The 18,779-nt window shown below is 46.2% G+C and overlaps 1 protein-coding gene across 1 annotated transcript; it reads right to left on the bottom strand.

Moving 5' to 3' along the window:
• Nucleotides 1–6,571: 6,571 nt before the first annotated feature.
• Nucleotides 6,572–17,333, bottom strand: UBE2S (ubiquitin conjugating enzyme E2 S). The gene is made up of 4 exons (XM_063137433.1): nucleotides 16,834–17,333; nucleotides 10,811–10,958; nucleotides 7,671–7,861; nucleotides 6,572–6,866 (listed from the first exon to the last, which is right to left on the bottom strand). Exons 1-4 carry the CDS (start codon nucleotides 16,834–16,836, stop codon nucleotides 6,576–6,578), a joined length of 633 nt encoding a protein of 210 aa, XP_062993503.1. The 5' UTR covers nucleotides 16,837–17,333; the 3' UTR covers nucleotides 6,572–6,575.
• Between the last annotated feature and the right edge of the window lie 1,446 nt (nucleotides 17,334–18,779).

Genomic DNA, 18,779 nt, shown 5'->3' with positions numbered 1-18,779 from the left:
AGGGCATTGTGTGTAACAGACTTCGCACCGTGCAATATGTTCAAAATGTCTCCAGGCAGTGGGTATTATTGGGGGGGAAATTGATATCCCCAGATGGGAGCACCTGTCAGGAAGATTCTGGAATATTGAGAGACATATTTAATAAGGTGCTGTGCCAAACTCACCTCCAGAAGGCAATGGAGACTATTCTACCACAGAATCGAGTCACACGATCTGAGCAATTCAGCTAACGGTGTCCCCAACAAAAGCGGGGAGCTGATTGGCTGCAGCCACGGGCCTGTGTCCAGAACCACCGCTTCTTACACCGGGAGCAAGTTCTTAAGCAACCACTACACACCGCAAAAGTTCATGCAAAGCCATTCCTCAGAACAAAATGCAACCTTTGATTATGGGGACACCCCCACCGTTAAACACATCAGTGCAGCAAGTCAAGGTAGCTCCCAACTCCCTAGCCCCCTTCCCTTATTTTCAGAGAACCCAGGAGTCCTAACGCCCAGCCTTCACCACTTTAATTTATTTTCGTTTTATTTCTGGAGTCTCTTCAGGTTGCCAATTCTGAGTTTGTGTTGTATCATTGATGTGTCTTCCCCCCCAACCCTGTGCCTTTAACAACAGTCTGACAAGCCAGAAATTCAGCAAGGGAGGCTTTTTCTAGCAGCGAAGCGATGGGAGGAATTTCACCTGTTTAATTCTTTCTCGTTGGCCTGCCCTTATATAAACAGGAGCAGGGGCATTTTTTTTTTAAAAAAAAAAAGGCCATTTAGATTCACCTCTTTTTCCACTCATTACTTAAGAGAGGTGCATGACACTCCACGTCCTAGGTAACACCCTCCTGTTGAATGTCTGTTTTATGCCCCCCAGTAAAGCAGGGATGGGTAACATGTGGGCCTCCAGATGTTGCTGGACTGCAACTCCCAGCAGCCCTCACCATGGCTATGCTGATAGGAGTTGCGGTCTGCCAATATCTGGAGGACCACATGTTCAACAACCCTGCATTGAAGGCACAGCGACTCGGCCTATAAACAAGGCAGTGCAGTCCAGTCTTCTAACCCAGTTTTGGGCCCTCCAAAGCTTTACTTTGACATATGACTATGAGGATGAGGGTGGAGGGAAGGAGAGCAGAAGGAGGGGAGGGGTGTTATATAATCGGTCTCCTTCCCTCTTGTTCCCTGGAGTTTTAAGCACAAGCCAGTTAGCGCTGATCTGCATTAATCCCCATGCGGAAAGGATGCTGTAAATATGGTTGTAAGGAGCTTGTGATAATCAGATAGGACAGTAGAACAAGGTTCGTGGGGGGCGGGGAGGCGCACAGTTCCCCTCCAGCAATGCAATTGTACTTCACTGGCACTCCGGCCAGTTCCCCCACCTCGTAGAGTCTGTAAAATGAACCAAATGGCAGCAAAGACATCACTAAAAATGACAGATTTTTTTCTTTTAAAAGAGCAAAACACACAGAAATTGATAGCTTGTGAAGAGCGCCCTTCGCTTTTGGCTTTGAAGATGGTAAGCAAGCGCCGCCTGGTGGAGAGAGTGGAAAATTACAGTAACAAACACTACATTGTGGGGGGCAGGGGGGGGGCAGGGGCAGTCAGCTTAATTTCTAGAACATCAGTCAAGGCTCAAATTTACCAGCAACTCACACCTATTTACCTTAATATCCTTTTCTCCTGATCCAAGATATGTGACAGTTTTTTTGGGAGGGGGGTTACTCAGCGGAAAAAAGCACTCTGCACATGCACAGAGAATGGCACATCTGCTCCTGAAAACAAGGTAAGCCTTGGTTCAGTTAAGCCTGAAAAAGGGGATGGGAGAAACAGCAAATGGTTGTGGCAAGCCTCAAGTTCTCGGTCCCTCTGGAAGGGAAGAAATGCTAACAGGAAGATCAGAGCAATGAAGTTCAGATGTCCTCATTTATCTAGGAGAGAAATTTAAAGGAAACTAGAGAAGATACAACTGAGAGCCAGAATAAAAGCCTTTAGGGTTCTTTGCTATGGCAGGCAAATCTAGTGGGATAATGGAGGTGTGAGGTTAAGGCTGCCAGATTCAAAGCTAGAGAACATTTTTATTAGGGGTGGGCGACCTCCAGCAGCCCACAAGGAAGGGGTATGTATGAGCGAAAGAAAAAGGGGGGTGCATCCGAGAGCAAAAGGAAAGGGTGGGTGCATCCAAGAGCGAAAGAAAAGGGGGGGTGCATCCGAGAGCGAAAGAAAAGGGGGGGTGCATCCGAGAGTGAAAGAAAAGGGGGGGTGCATCCGAGAGCGAAAGAAAAGGGGGGGGGTGCATCCGAGAGCGAAAGAAATCACTTTCTTTTGGCTCTGGCCCCCAATAGATTTGCCCCAAAGGAATGCAGTCCCTGACAAAATGTTTCCCACCCAGTTAGACCTTGAAATTGCCCAGCGTGGCTTCTTCTCCCATTCCCTCCCCAGCCATCATCCAATGACCACTTGGCTCCCCTGCTTGCTATGTGGCACATCAAGAGCCCTGAACAGTTACAGGAAGGGGGAGCACGCGTGTGGGGATGTTTACGATAGGCCAGGGAGGGACCAGGCAGGAGAACCCTCCGCTGCTTTATCTCCTGCCACGTCAGGATTTTTTTTTTAAAAAAAATGTATGAATATACTCTAGCTTTGAATCGGACATCTCTACTAGGAGCCAGACAGGGATCCACTGTTAGGGTCACATTTGAGCCAGGCAAGCCACCTTAAAATCACACACCTGAACCTTCCCCCAGCCCCGTTGCACAACAGCTGCTGAAGAGGCAAGCAGCTCTCAATCTCCAAAACAGAAGTAACGTGTCTCGTGCTGCCTTAAGCAAACACCTCTATCCAGGGGTCCCCAATCTTTTGGGGCTGGTGGGGTGCATTTGAAATTTGGGAGTGTTGTGGACAGCTGGGGGGGATGCTTACCCATTCCTAAAATGGCTGTCAGGGTGAAATCACAAAACACTCATTTCCCAAAAGGCAAACCGGCCAGATGAAAAGTAGCCTCCCCAAGAACCTGAGTACAAAGCAGAGGTGGGGGCTGAGCTCCAAAACGCAAAAGCAGCCTTCCGAACCCTAACAAACGTGGCCCAGCAGGGTAGTCCTTCACTGTGTACCATGCCAGCCTCCCAGTTAATATTTTTAAAATCTGAAGAAATAAAAGTCAGGAGAGGCAGGAAGCCTGGTGAGTGCACAGAGAGATGTCCGTGGGCACCGTGGCGGAAGCCCCAGCCTTCATCCATCCCAGCCACCAGAGCCCATGTCAGCACCGATACATAAAGCAAACGCTTTTCAAAGCCACATTCCCAAGTGGGGTGAGGAAAAAAGGGAATCCCAGGACGAAGGGCACGCTATTGGGTAGGAGCACGCCACGTCTACGGCTTGCATAGACGTGGAGAACCCTACACCTCTAGGGTACCAGACATGCTTTGCGGAACTGTGTGTTACCATCACAAGGCGAAGACCAGAAATAGGAACAAGATGAGGACGGGCCCTGCTGCCCCCTGCTGGCTGTCTACATGATCCCGAGACCTCCAGTAGTCCCAACATGCGTTAAGAATGTAAAGAGGCATTCAAACAAGACTTGCACCATCTGGTGCCCTCCACTCCTGATGTTTTGGGCTACAACTCCCAGGATTCCCCAGGCCATGCTGCCTGGGGCTGCTGGGAGTTAAAATCCAAAACATTTGGAGACCACCAGGCTAGCGATGGCTGGACCAGACCGATATAGCCTGTTTCCCACAGCGGCCCGCCAGATGACTCAGCGAAGTCCACAAGCCTGAAGGCCTGTTCATTGTCCGGTTGTCACAAGTTAGGAGGACAAGTGCAGAAGGCAGGGCCTTCCCGGTGGTGGTGCGAATATACTGGAATGCCTTTCCCTTGGAGATCCGCCGGGTTCCCTTCACTGTTGGTCTTCAGACACCTTGCAAAGACTTTTCTGTTTCAAAGGCCTTTTGAGCGTGTGGGTTTTAAGCTGCAGCTTTTAAAGGTTTGATAGCTCCAGCTTTGAAACTGCATGAGATTTGTATACGGCTTGTTGCATTTTTAGATGGTTGAACTGTAACTGAATTGCAAATTGATCTGTTTTTAATTTTATACACCGCTCTATGATTTTTTTCTTTCTTTCAGAAAAGCGGCATATTCAAAAATATTTATTTAACGTATTCATATACCGCTTTTCAGGCAAACCTCACAAAGTGTTTACATAAAAATAGATAAAATAAACATCAATAGAAAGTATATAATAAAAGGGGAGATCATAAAAGGAGAGGGGGGGATTACTTCGAAAGCCACATCTCTCTTTCCCTCAGGGCAAGAAGTTCTTCAGCAGCTCTCTGGTGGCATTTGAGGAAGGAAGGGCAGTTGTTATTACAGTTCTGGCTGTGTGTGTAAAAAAGAACACACACAAATATGACACAGCCCTTGATACATGCACGCATTTCACACAGGAAACCGTGGATATACTAAATATTAGGCTTCTCAGCTGAAGAGCCCCTTGGCTGCATGTAACATACTAACTAGCGGTGCGCTACCAGGCGCTTAATAAAGCCCCTTGTGGCCTACAATACACAGCTTGCACATGTTGTGCACTGCTGGTGGGGTATACACAAGATCTGTGCCAAGCTGCAGAGCTGGACCAGTCTGCTAGTACTATCCTAGGAAAAAGAAAAGGAAAGGAACCTCTCGTGCAAGCACTTGAGTCATTGCTGACTCCTAGAGGGACGCCTGCTTTCGCTGACGTTTCCTTGGCAGACTTTGTCGCGGGGTGGTTCGCCATTGCCTTCCCCAGTCGCAGTTCCCTTTCCCCCAGCTAGCTGGGTACTCATTTTACCGACCTCTGAAGGATGAAAGGCTGAGTCGACCTGAGCCGGCTGCCTGAGAACCAGCTTCCGCTGGGATCGAACTCAGGCCGTGGGGAGAGTTTCGGCTGCAGTAACTGCCGCTTACCACTCTGCGCCACACGAGGCTCTTTGTACTATCCTAACCCGCCTCTAAATGCTTATGACCTAGAAATACACTCACACATGAGCACAGCCAGAGAGCGCGCAAGTTCACACATTACATTCATCATTGAAATGAAGGATGCTGGACACCAGGCTAAATCAGGCCCTCCAGGTTCACCCCTTCCTCTGGCCAGCCCCCAACATTTGGTGGCTTCTTAGGTTTTGCGTGTTTCCCTCATTCTAAAGGTTGAAACGTCTCACCTAAGGCTTAGTTACTCGCAGTAAGAGCTTTAAACTGAAATATGTTGGCATTTTTTTATATATATATTTGCCTCTTTTCACTCCTACACTGGGAGGCGGTACGGAACATTCACTTTGCTTGTCTGGCCCACTGCAGCGATGAGAGATGCCGCAATCTTAAATCTGGATGCAGAGCCTGAATGGCCTTTAAAAACTGCCTTGCTGGACCAGACCAAAGGTTTCAAAAGCAGCAAAGCAGATGTTCCCAGAAAAGGCCACATGCAGCTAACGGCCACCCCCCCCCCCCCGTACACACATTTAACTTAGAGCATCATCAGACGGGAGGAAATCGCGGTTCCCTACCGCCGCGTCTCTGCCCCCACTTCTGTCCCACATTACTTCCGTTCTTCCCAGAGAAGAAAGAGAAAGTAAACAAAGACCATGTGGCCCATTCAGGGGGCGTTTTTATCACGCCGCTTTTCCTGCACACAGCAGGAAATGGCGTCACATTCTGTTTCAAAAAAAAAAAAAAAAAGTAGGAGTAAAAGGAATCCATTTTATGACGGAAAAAAGGCAAGAAGGAGCGGAAGGCGCATGGTAGGCAGACGTCATCATCTAAAGGACGCACACACAAAAACTTGAGTGGGCAGTAGCAAGCATGTGATAAAACGCTCAACCGATGAACCTCCCAGTATCTGGTCAACAGGTACCCCGCCTCTAAAACATGGGAGGTCCCATTTTGCACAGCAAAGACACATAGACAGACACCTTTTCAAAACCTCCTAAGCTGGTGCAATATCAACACATCATGAGGCAATAAACTCCCTCAATTAGTTGTCGTGGAAAGAAACTTTTTCTTCCTGTACAAACCAATTCCATGGAAGAACCCCAAATTTTAACAAGAATCATTTCTGTCCACCTGGTTCCACAGCTGGTGGTTGTATCAAATTCATTCTTTGACATCTCTCTCTCCCACCCCGTAAACCAAAAAGCAGCAACCGCTTTAAATCCTGCTTCCGAAAGGAAGACGCTCTCTCCCCAACCTGCTTGCATCATCTGAATTTTGCACCTTCTCCAGCTCTGACAACGTACTTTTTAAAAGACGGGGGCACGGTATTCTCAAGGCAGGGGCCCCCCTGCCACTGATCAATAGGATGGCACAACCATACATTGAGAGCCTTCCTTAGAAAAAAAAGGCATTTAATAGATTTTTCTGCTTTTATAATTTAAATAACTTAAAGACCGAAAAAGAAGAAAAATCTGACAAGGGTGAGACAAGAGTTGGACTGCAGTCTCAAAGTGAAGGGGGGGGGAGGGAAAAAAAGAGGAGCAATGGAGAACGTACTGTGGAACCCCGCCGCCCGTCACCCCACCCTGTGTGACAGACCCCACCCCACCCCACCCCAATCCCCTAAAGCCGCCGGAGAGCTCGCTTCTTGTCGGTCTTCTTCTTGGAGGCCAGTTTCTTGTCCCTGTCGCCTGCGTGTTTCTTGGCCATGGGGCCCTCCCCAGAGGCACTGGCCGAAGAGGAGCAAGGCTCAGCGGGGTCCTTGGTGCGCAGGCCGGAGGAAGGCTGGGCGTGGATCTCCGTCAGGAGGCGGGCCCGTGAGGCGTACTCCTCATAGTTCTCCAGCAGGAGGCGCCCTGCTTCCTCATTCAGGGCCGATTCCGGATTGGGGTGGATGAGCAAACACTTGATGGTCTGGAGCGGAAACAGGGAAGCGGGCAGAGTTAGAATTGGAGGAAGGGGGAGAAAAAGCAGACAGGACACGGGAAGGCAGTGGTGGCTGGTGGGCTTTGACGGCGGTGGGACGGCGAGTCTGCTCCCAAGTTCAGTCAGAACTCTAAAGGAGCTCCCCCAGGTACAGAAGCCTTAGATTATTAACAGTGCAGATCATCATGGTGGGTTGTGCCGTAGCTTTAAACATTTCCAGCCAACCAGCGTGAAGACGCCCATTATGGAGCTCTTCGGGATTGAAAGGAACCATAGCAGAAGTTCTCAGGTTTAATCTCTGCCCAGTCCACTTAAAAGGCTCTCAGGCATTGGGAAATACCTCTGCCCAAGACCCTAGGCAGCCACGACCAGCTGGAGTGGACCAGCCTTCTCCAAACTAGTGCCCTCCAGATGTTTTGGTCTATCAGTATTCCTGACCACAGGCCATGTTAGCTTGGGCTGATGGGAACTGAAGTCCAAAACATCAGGTTGGGGAAGGCTCGAGTAAACCAGGGGCAAGAAGAAGGCAGATCTCCGGATGGACTTCAACTATCAAAAGCCCTGCCAGCCTGGCCAATGGTCAGGAAGCGTTAGTAGCTGAAGCCAAAAACATCTGGAGATCTACTTCCTGCCCACCTGTGGAGTAGAGAGTACTGGGCAAATGGTTTGATGGAACCTAAGGCAGCTTCCTAGGTTCTTCCTAGGGAGAGTAACAAGGCTACGCCACAACCCAATTCGAGTCCCAAAGCCACCACTCCGGGATGCTGCCACCTCATTAACGTCGTCACTCACCAGCAGGACATGCCGGATGCCCAGTTCCGCTTTCCAGTCCTTCTTGAGGACATTGACGCAGATCTCCCCGTTGGCGCCCACGTTAGGGTGGAAGATTTTGGTCAGGAAGTAGCCTTTGGGTGGGCTGGCTGGGAAGTCTTTGCCGAGGATCAGCTTCATGCGGAAGAGGCCACCAGAGTATGGGGTACCCTCTGCAGTGGGGACAAGAGAAGAGGGAAGGCGCCTCAACGGTAATGCACTGCAGAATGTCCCCTTCCTTGGCTACCCCTGACATGGACAGCACGAGAGTTTGGTCTGTGGCTCAAGATCCCCAGTGCCTATTTGGATCCCCAGTGCCTATTCGGATCCCCAATGCCTATTCATATTGGGTTTTTTGGAGTTCTGCCAGTAATGCCCCAAGGACTCCATCCTCTATTTTTTATTTATTTTATTTCAGGAAATTTCTATACTGCTTTTCTTTAAAATCATCATCATCAAGCGATTTAGAAAATAAAATCATGATAAAATACAATTAAACCAATTCTTAAAACAATAAAACAATGATAGTTGTTGACAATGCTAGTGGTCCGGGAAATGCCTGGGCAAACAAATGCTGTCTTCATTTGTCGGCAGAAACACTCCACACGAGTAATCTGCCTGATCTCAATGGGGAAAGCATTTCACATGGTAGGGGCCACAACTGAGAAGGCCCTCCTCCACACCACAGCCAAATGAACCTTCGTTGGCCACGGCATGGGCAGCAAGCCCTCCCCGACGGCTGATACGGAACAAGGTGGTCTCTCAGATAACCTGTTCCTGAGCTGTTTAAGGCCTTAGAAGCCAGCAACACCTTGAACATGGCTTGGTAGCTAACTGGCACCAGCCAGCACAGAGTTTTCAGCACAGATGTCATATACATATGCAATAAAAAGCTCCACTGCGCAACTGAGCTGCCATGTTCTACACTAGCTGTAGCTTCTGAACCAATCTCAAGGGCGGCCCCACATAAAATGTTATTACAATCCTCCAGTCTTGAGGTTACCAAGGCATGGATCCCTGTGCGGCCAGGCTATCCCTGCCCAGGAATGGTTGTAGCTGTCGTACCAGTCTAAGCTCTAAGACAGGCTTCCTCCATCCTGGGACCCCCAGATGGCCATACTGGCTGGAAATGATAGGAGTTGTAGTCCAACTCATCTGTAGTCCAGCCGGTTAGGAGAAGGCTGCTCTGGGAAGGTAAGATTGTCATCTGCCAGTTGGTAGCTCTGGGGTGCTGAAACAGGCGTCCCCGGGAAACCTTCTTCTTCTCTGGCTTCATGAGCGAGGAGGCAGCAAAGGTGTTCTTATTTCGCTCAGCCTTGGCAAATTACTTGGAGGTCTAACACATTGTTTTTAATGCAGTGTGACGTTGTTTTATACCGTTTTACGTGAACATTTCCATAATTATATTCTTAGGGAACACTTTCGTCCTTGAAACACTGTAAATAAATTAATCCCAGGGCTTAGTCGTCAACCTCTCCAGGAGAAGCAGTACCCCAATAGCAGAGCACATGCTTGGCGTACAGAAAGTCTGAAGTTCGATTCCCTCCATCGCTGCACAGAAGAGGGCCTCAGGTACCAAGGCTGGAAAAGACTCTTGGTCAAGGCCCAGGGGAGCTGCTACCAACTGGAGTAAATACTGGAGCTAAGGGATCTTATACTGCAGCAGCTACACGTTTGGGATCTGGTGCTTTTCCTACGGCCAACGCAATCTGACTTTTCAACATCTGAAATCAGAACTCTGTATCCAGTATAAGTGACTTTAATTTACATTTGCATGTGTCTGCATCGATTTATTCAATTTCTTCTAAATAGAGATTCTGCATCTCCATGCATATGCTCATTTTTGAAGCCACGGGGGACCAGAAACTTTTTTTTTCAAATGCAAGTGAAAACTGGGGTTTATTAGGATGCCAATTTGTGTACTGGTAATTTATTCCAAGCTGTCCTGGAGAAGGCACAGATTCTCTTATGCTGCCTAAAGAGTGGAGACACTGGCTCTGTGCACACATAACATTATACAACAGTCCATCATGACGGGAAAGAGCCAGGCTAAGTCTTAGGCTAGCACACTCCCCTCTCCAGTGTGGCCGTGAGGAGGAGGTTGGTGGCACTCCCTTCCACCTTTCACTAGCCACAACTTGTTAGCATCTGCCAAATGTGATAAACTGTAGTTAATCTTTAGACATGTCAATTTCCAGAAATTTTGAAGCCACAGAAAAATAGTTTTCTTTTCATTTGTAGTTGCTGTTTTTTCCCCATGGGGAAAAAAATGGAAATTTGTAGGGAAAATGAAATGCATTCTCATGTCCCCTAGACTTATTTTACTGCTTTAACATGAAATGAAATAACTGTAACTTAGTTAACATGTAAAATTGTACTGTTTGGCAGTTTCATGATATTAACAGAGCAACTTTATTTATCTAAATATTTTTCTAGGATACCTTTTACGGTAAAAATGCATCCCAAGGCAGTTTACATAAAAGGACTCTATGCATGTTTACTCAGAAGACCCATTCTGTCAGCTAACCCACAAGGTGTCTGCAGGGCTGGGCAGACGGGGGGGAGGGGGAGTTGGCATGGGCCTATGATTTTGAGGGGGCCTACTCCAACTCCCCCTGGTAGGGGCAAAGGGGGACCCCTGGGTAAAGTTTTGTTACAAAGTAGCTCTCCTGTGAGTGAGCAGTATTAACATTGGCAAGGCAAACTTGCTTGATTTTTCTGTTGTTGTTGATGAATTTGACCAAAGAAAAGCACGTAAAGCATTTCTGAATGTGAAGAAGTGATGTCTTATATACATCTTGAACAAAAGTGCTTGCCATTGCCTTTTTTATAAATCGTTCTAGTTCATATGTATTTAGAACTGATTCAAAAATACTTAATGAGCAGTTTGAAATGAGCGGTTTGTTGTTGTTTTTAGTTTTTTTTATTAAACTCTATTTAACAAAGCGGTAAAAAAAGTTAAAAATATAAAAGAAACATACAAGTCAGACAGCTTTCTTAGTAAAGACACAAACAGAAATCGTGAGGTCTCTGTTTGTGTCTCTGTTTGAGAGGGGTTTTGTTGTTGCTTTTTAAGATCCTCAAAAAGGAAAAACTCCCCCACCCCCATGCACCCTACTTACCAGGTCCCTCGATGGTGACTTGCACATCTGTGATGTCCTCCTCGTTGGGGAATACCTTGATGCCCTCAGGTGGGTCCGAGGTCAGAGTGGAGACTTCCTTGTAAACCAGCCGGATCACGTGGGGAGGCAAATTTTCTACATTGGAATTCTGCAGGAGAGAGATTGGAAGGGGAAAAGAGAAAGAAGAAGATTGTGGTTCTTGGATAAAACAACAGCTGCCTGAATCTGCCAAGAGCCTGTGGCCAGTGCTTTTGAAGAGCAAGAGGCTGGCCCGGGTGCGAGGGACAGCAGAGAGTCAGAAAAAGGAAACGCTCCGCCAACCACGACCAATAGATCCGCTCAAGATCCTTCAGCAACGGATGACAGGAAAGGGACCCACTTTAAGCACAACAAACACTCATTTGTGAGCATGGAGTCTGGGATCGTTTCAGGTTCAGATTTACTTGGGGATGGGGAACAAAAGCAAGGTGCATGAATAATAATAATAATAATAATAATAATAATAATAATAATAATAATATTTCTTACCCACCTCTCCATTTAGATCGAGGCAGGGAACAACAGTAAGTATAAAATACATAAAATACTGATTAAAAACATAGTATACATTGTTAAAACATCCTAAAATGAAGAGCAGGAGTGGCAACATATAGCCCTTGGTCCAATTTCAAAAGCCCTCTGTAAGTGATCAGTTCAGTCCTCTGCAAGAGTGATCTGTACCTCCCTTGGCAACTCACTAGGTGGGGAGAGAGATCGTGGGGTGGGGGGAGAGAGAGAAGGGGGTGACTCTGGGCACTACTGGTCCTGCCTTCCACTAGCATGTGGCCTCCGATCCCTGAGGGAAGAATGCCCTCTTCAGAAACAATGCCCCCCACCCTGAGGTAGAGGACAGTTCCCTGTGGTAAGTAAGAGTCTGAACTGGTGTATATCCAGCAGTCTGAGCAGCCTCTACACCATCCATTAAGGCTCCCCTTCCTAGTCTTGTCCCAGAAAAGTTAGAGCCTCCTTAAGCAGTTACTCATTTCCCAAAATATATCACCAGGAATATGTTGATTTTTCTACAACTTTGCCACTTGAAACAAGAAGCCGGAGTGCTTGCTTCCCAGGAATCCCCCCCCACACACACTCCCATACACACCCACCCAAGCTTGCCAATTCAAGCAGCCAACAAGCCAAGCCGGCTTCCCAAGTAAGTTTACCTGCAAGTAGTATTCCCACCCACCCACCCACCCCACTGGTTGTTTCAAGCAACACGGGGAGAACAAAACCACGCATTGCCAACCTGTGCATTTCAAAATACACTTTTGTCCTGACAACATCCACCCGCCACTTCGCCAGATATCCAGGTCCCAAGAATTATAACATCTTATTTCAAAGTAACTTATTGCAATGCTTAAAGTCCATCAGAAAGCCCATTTTCCCCCATTAAAATCATGCAACCTGAGAAGATACAGGCGGAAACTTCCAGGAAGAGAGAGCGTGCAACTTAAGACAGATTTCTAAATAGCAAACTCAGCTATTTGCCTATGGCAAGCAAGAACCATGGACGTTTTATACATGGGAAAAGCTCATTTGATTAAAATTTACAATGTAAATTGTAGGCAAGTGATTGTCTATGAAGTCTTTTTTTGCAGAGAGAAATAAAAGCAGAGACAGAAAGGGTGACCCAGAGAGGGGTTTACACACCATTCCAAATAGCAAAGTAACATCTGATTGGACTAAAAAGGTCCGAGTAAGAGGAGGAAAGGTGAATTCACTCATTTGTGCGGCTGGTCAAGAAGAAATATTTTAAAGCAATGTTACTTTCCTCCTAGATGCAAATCCCCAAAGCGTGGCAATAATTCCTGCTGAGTGCTGAGGACGGGAAAAGAGAGGCTTGGCTCTTCCTCGCCCACAAAGTTAACAAAAGGTTAGTTTTGTGTACCAAGGGATGAAAGTCAGCCCCAAAATTTCAAGTACAAAGTAGTGCTACTTTGCAGAGACAGCAGCAATTCCTACCCAAATCCTGCCTGGCATGGGCTAGCGTGGTGTAGTGAACGGAAGATTCGACTAGGACCAGGGAGATCCAGATTCAAATCCCCACTAAACCACAAAATACACTGAGCGTCCTTGGGCCAATCTCTCTCTGCCGTAGTTGTGAGGATAAGTGGGAGGAGGAAAACCATATATGCAGCTTTGAGCTCCTTGGAGGAAGGGCAGGAAATAAATAAGCACGCTAGCTTTCATGGCAGACTTTGCCATTTCACGAGCAGCCATCCCTAGGCCTATTGTTTGTATGCCCTGCAATGTGGCTTTCGAACATGCCAATTGAAAAGCAATTCTGGAGGGGTTGGGTTTCCCTCATATACCACCTACCCCGCCTCACACATTTCCCTTCTCCCTGCCCTCTTCACGCTTGTCAGTGGACAAAACCAAGAGATTCCACATTTATTTGACTCCACGAGATTGAATCTCCTCTTTAAAGAGAGTTTAGTCTTGGGAGATTCACAGGAGCTCTTGGTCCAGTTGTTCTGTTCTCTTCTCATCGCAACAGGGGCAGGGGAGGCGCGCTTCTTCCTCCCCCATCCCGAGGAAGAAAAACAACATCTGAACAGGCCTCGTGGTTTGCTATTTACTAGCCCTTAGACACCTGTCAACCGCAAATACTCGTCTGCACCATCAGAAGGAATTCAGCGACCTGCATTGCCAGCAAACACTGACATACACGCAGAACAACTGTCACTGAGGGAAACCTTTTGTACTTTGGCAGACCCACCTATGGAAAATCTGTGGGCAACGTGTACCTTAACATTTCCCTCAGACACAATCTATATCTGGGCTGTGTGTGTACATTTTCGCCACTTAAGCAGTCATTTCCATGAGCCCACAATCTCAAGTAAATTTTCTATATATTTTTAACCTCCATTTTTCAGGCCAATTCTACTACTACTACTACTACTAATAATAATAATAATAGCGAAAGGAGCAGTGGCCTCCTGAACCTTGATTTTCTGCCCACACAAGTGTCTCAGAGCCCACCTCCAATTTAAAAGCAGCAAATTGGCCTAGCACCTCACACGTGTAATCTCACTCCTGGGGCTCCCTTTCCATATCTCTCTTTGGCTCCAGTAAGCAACTGGAAGTGTTAACCATTTCACTTCTGAAGGGCACTGAGATTTAAGACAATCTTAGAAACAGTTTCAGAAAAGCTACTAGCTCAGAAAAAAAAAACCCACCTCCAGTCTACCTGGCCACAATGTAATTCATGGGGGGGGGGTGTACATCAATAGCTCCCTCTGCCAGAAATATGGAGGAAGTTGCATTTTGAAAGGAAACTTCACAAAACTATTTGTGATCCCAGATCAATGTACAAAATCCCTTTATCTCTCGCTTTCTTGTGATCCTTCAACAAAACCAGATTCCATGCCGGACTAAGGATGCTTCCAGACGAGGCTTTTATTGTGGAATCGCCCTGCGTTGCTCACTAAATTTTACAGGGGTTCAGATTTATAATTATCCTGTGTTTCCCCACAACTTCTTCCATCTTGTTTTGTTACCACAAGAAATCTCCTAAGGTTGGAAAGATGAAACAGCTCCGCAGTGCTTTCTGGTACTTAGGGTACCAACTCTATCTGGAAGCATCCTAACTCTAAGGGAACTTAAAATACAAAACCACCAGCAGTGGTAGAGTTAGTTGCCTGAAGATCATCTGAATAGTAAACGAACAGTAAAATATTAGCAAGGATGCAGAATACTAAAGATGTTTCGTCTTGGCTAATAAACCTTTGATCAGAGGATGCCTTCTAGCATCTCTTACGAAAAAAAGTAAAACAAAGTACCAACAATACTCAAAAGCCAACAAGGAGTAAAATAGTATAGAGCACTCCGGATAGATATGTATGGCTTTCTGTGTGAACTATTCCTAGTCTGTTTTCAAAAGTCACCAGTCCTGCATTAGTTAAAATAAAAGTGATTAACTCCCCCACCGACGTTTCTTGCAAAACGCAGTTCCTCAAATATATCAAGAGTTAAGGAGCGTCCAGTGTATTCTGAATTATTTGGAAGTGAAGTTATCACCCAAGCTCACTTTTACCCCACACACAAAACTGCTCCTACATGCAGAACCATCTGCTACGAAATTCCTCTCGGCACTCCACCCCTCACAACGGCTTGCCAAGGATTTGTCCCCTGAGAAAGAGTATACAATTAAACACATCTGAAAGCATGCAAAAGGTCAAAGATCATGCAGGTCTCAATATGAAGAGAAAGATTTGAAAAGGATATATGCAGCAATGCACGCGTAAACACAAACACACTCAAGCGAGCCAAAGGCCTAAATAGATCAAATCAAGACAAAAGAGTTTTAAAAAGCTAACGGGTTTAGAGAGCATAAAGCAGTCTTCTTCTGAAATGGAGCAACTTCATGGCCTTCACTACACCCCAAATCTACACAAACAAGAAAGCTTTATAACACCAATAACACTGTCGCTAGCAATAACAACACTGATGGGTGGGATAGTTTACAAAAATGGAAGTTTTCTCCAAATTTGGAGAAAAGAAATTAAAAAAAAACTATTCAAAGAGAGCTACACCTTCCTAAATCCTGACACAAAAGAAATATAAAGCTGACCAGATACAAAAATAACCCCAAATACATGAAATCCTAACCATGTTTATTAAGAAATAAGTTTCATGGAGTTCAATGGGACTTACTCCCTAGTAAGTGTGCATAAGATAGTAGCCTTAATTTGAACATCTCTAACCAAGATAATTTTTCACATATTGGTCTTTAAAAGAACAATACATCATAAGAACTAAATATTACTATGCAAGATGCTGGCATTTTTTTTGTTTGGAGCTGGAAAGATAAAAGCAGGAAGAGGCCTAAGGAGAACGCCTTGCACCCAGAATCAAAGAAACTGTGAGGTGTGAGAGTGCAAAAAACAGATGCCTCATAGAAAGGGGAAATTAAGCTTTTGCATTCATAAATGCAGTTGATATAAAACATTCCTCAACAAACATGATCCCAATCGGGCATCAAACCGAGAATTACATTCCAGAAAATCCAAGCTGACTTGTTAAGAAGCAGCTACTTACTCTGGTAGTGGTAAGAAATCTACTTTCCCAAATAAGCATTTGGGTTTTTTAAACAGACCTTCCTGAGTCTCAATACAGTGTGCTTTACATAAGGACGGCCCATAAGGCAAGCCACAGGTCATGCATGCAAGGGATGAGAGGAAGGCTAACAAAATTGTAACAAAGGAATGATGGGGGCACAGTGCAACAAGCAGGAACTTTCAAGAGTTGTTTCAAGGGTGGCCCCACATCTTCCAAACCAAATTCCATCCTCCCTTGAACTCTTTTGACGTTTGAAGTTTTAAACAAATGCTCTGAGCGATGAAGGCATCATCCTATCCAGAAGTGCAAATTACTTTCAACTCCTCTTTCCCCACAGTTTAAGGCCCAGTTTAAGTCCATAATATAGTAAGTCCACACCAGAAAGTACAGGCCTCATCCACTACATTTTAAGAGCCAGTGTCTGTGGAGGATAAGAGTGGTGCATATTCTCCCCAGTCTGCCTTAAGACATCTATACCTTGCTTCGTGTCACTAGAACTTCTATTGAGGACTTTATCTGGGCATCCTAGTTTTGGCCTGGCATTAGACCTTAGACTATACACCTTAGACAGGATCACAAGATTCCACACTATCCCAACATGAGACTTCAATAGTCTTTCACCATCTAACCCATAAATACTAATATTAACAGACATCATCCACGCTAGATACTGGAATCATATCCCAAGCAAATACTACAGATGACACGGGAGCCAGATCCTCCCACAACTCAGAACAGAGCCCCTAGGCAATGATCCAGACTCAGACGGATTTTACTTACACACGTGCTTGCATGTATACACAAATATAAGACCCCTTGTATGGAGGGACACGGAATTCCCACCAACCCCATCCAAGTTCTAGTGGGTCCCATAGGGAAGGGAGAAACTTCAAGCAGGTGGATATAGAGATCCAGAAACCACTCACCATTGTGTTGGGTCTGCACAGAGGGTTGTAAAGTAGCACAATTTAACCCTGATCTTTGGAAGGATCACATATGCGTCTTGATCTATACTTAAATCACTTTTGATCATGCACCTACCCCCTAACCTAGCACTCTGGGGGTCTAGATTTGGGGGTGGGGGTGTCAGACAGCCTCTATCCCTATTGAGAAGACGCCAGACCCTCTCGTTTAAGAAGTTCCTCCTTTTTCATGTATTTACGGTGAGGAGGGGGGTAACAGGATATCAGATAGCCTCCCCCCCTCCGTTTCGCCCCCTCCAGGCTGCTAAGAACTCGCCTCTGCCACCCTCACTTTAATGAGGGTGGCCGGTGCCTAGCAAAGACTTTTATAGCCCTCGGCCAAGGCCGGCCACACCCCTTTGGAACCCCGGCCGCCCAATCAAGCCCGTTAGAACGGAGGGGGTCCGTTCCTCCCCCCTCCCTTCTCGGGTCCTCTCCTCGCGGAGAGCCGTTGACAACCAATGTCCGCGACGGTCGGCAGCCAATGGGGAGAGGCGTAGTGGAGGGGTGGCGCCATGGAGCCTGATTGGAGGGATTTGAATATGAACGTTTGGGCAAAGCGGCGTTTAAAGGGAAGGTGGGTTGTTTATCTGCTAACGGTTGTAGGAAGGAACTGGGCGGGAGCGAGTTTCAAAATGTTCGATTGACGCGGCGTTTTGCCAATGGAATGTGAGCGTTCCCGAGAAAGGCTGGTTAAGGAAATGACAAATTGTCGTAGCGATGTGACCAATGGGCAACGGAAAAGTGGCTGACAGGAAAAACCTCTTTCACTTATTCTTTCTTATTCAAACAAAGCGGGCACGTTCCTAATTGGCCAGATGAGAAAAGTAAATCCGCCCAACTGACAGAGGAAGCAGCTAATTAGAGCTGAGAGTGAAAAAGAAAGGTGTTTAAATATGCATGTAATGGGATGCACTAGGAGAGGGTGGGATTAAACGGGGAAATGACTGCTCAGGCAGCCAATTAGCGATGTCCTAGGCCATCCTTCTCTCAATAGCATTCATCAGCTGCTGAATGTTCCTCAGTCACTGATGGTTCAGAGAGGCGATACGTCAAGAGGGTCAAAGTCAAATTAGCTGGAAAGCCACATTTGCCAACCATACACAAGGTGTCCACAGGTTGCAACAGTAATTTTTCACCAAAAATATCAATTCCAACATTTTATGTATTATAGTTTTAGCAAGCAAATTTTTTTAAACAAAAAAGATAAGTCTGTCCGCTTTTGTTGAGCTGTGAAGAAGTTCATAATTAAGCCTGAAACCCATAGTGTGGTGCCTACCCCCTTCCTATGGAATTCCCTGCCTCTGAGATCAGGCAGGTGCCAACTTTGTATTCTTTCCAGCACCTCCTGAAAACATAGTTATTGGAAGTAGAATTGGAAGGGTCCTATAAGGCAATCCAGTCCAACCCCCTGCTCAATGCAGGAATCCACCTTAAAGCACACCTGACAGGTGGTTGTCCAGCTGCCTCTTGAATGCCTCTAGTGTGAGAGAGCCCACAACCTCCCTAGGTCATTGGTTCCATTGACCTCTAACAGGAAGTTTTTCCTGAGGTCTAGCCAGAATCTGGCTTCCTGTAACTTGAGCCCGTTATTCCCTGTCCTGCACTCTGGGACAACCTTTCAAGTATTTGAAGAGTGCTATCTTGTTGGTTTAATTTGCATTTTGTTTCTTTAAAAATCTACTTTTAATGTGTGTTTATTGTTTTTATTCTATTTTATCTTGTTCACCACTCAAATTTTGAATGGGGAGCAGTATATAAATATTCTAAATAAATAAAATAAATATACGCTGGCCTCCTTAAAGTGGGGGCCTTCAAATGCTTTGGACTACATCTCCCTGAATTCCTGATCATTAACCATGCTGGCTGGGGCTGATGGTAGTTGCAGTCCAACAACATCTGGAGGGCCA

Source organism: Elgaria multicarinata, chromosome 11 (assembly GCF_023053635.1).
Source record: "Elgaria multicarinata webbii isolate HBS135686 ecotype San Diego chromosome 11, rElgMul1.1.pri, whole genome shotgun sequence".
Lineage (NCBI taxonomy): Eukaryota > Metazoa > Chordata > Lepidosauria > Squamata > Anguidae > Elgaria > Elgaria multicarinata.
The sequence above is the reverse complement of the archived record's forward strand: the minus strand, read 5'-3'. Positions and strand labels throughout refer to the sequence as shown.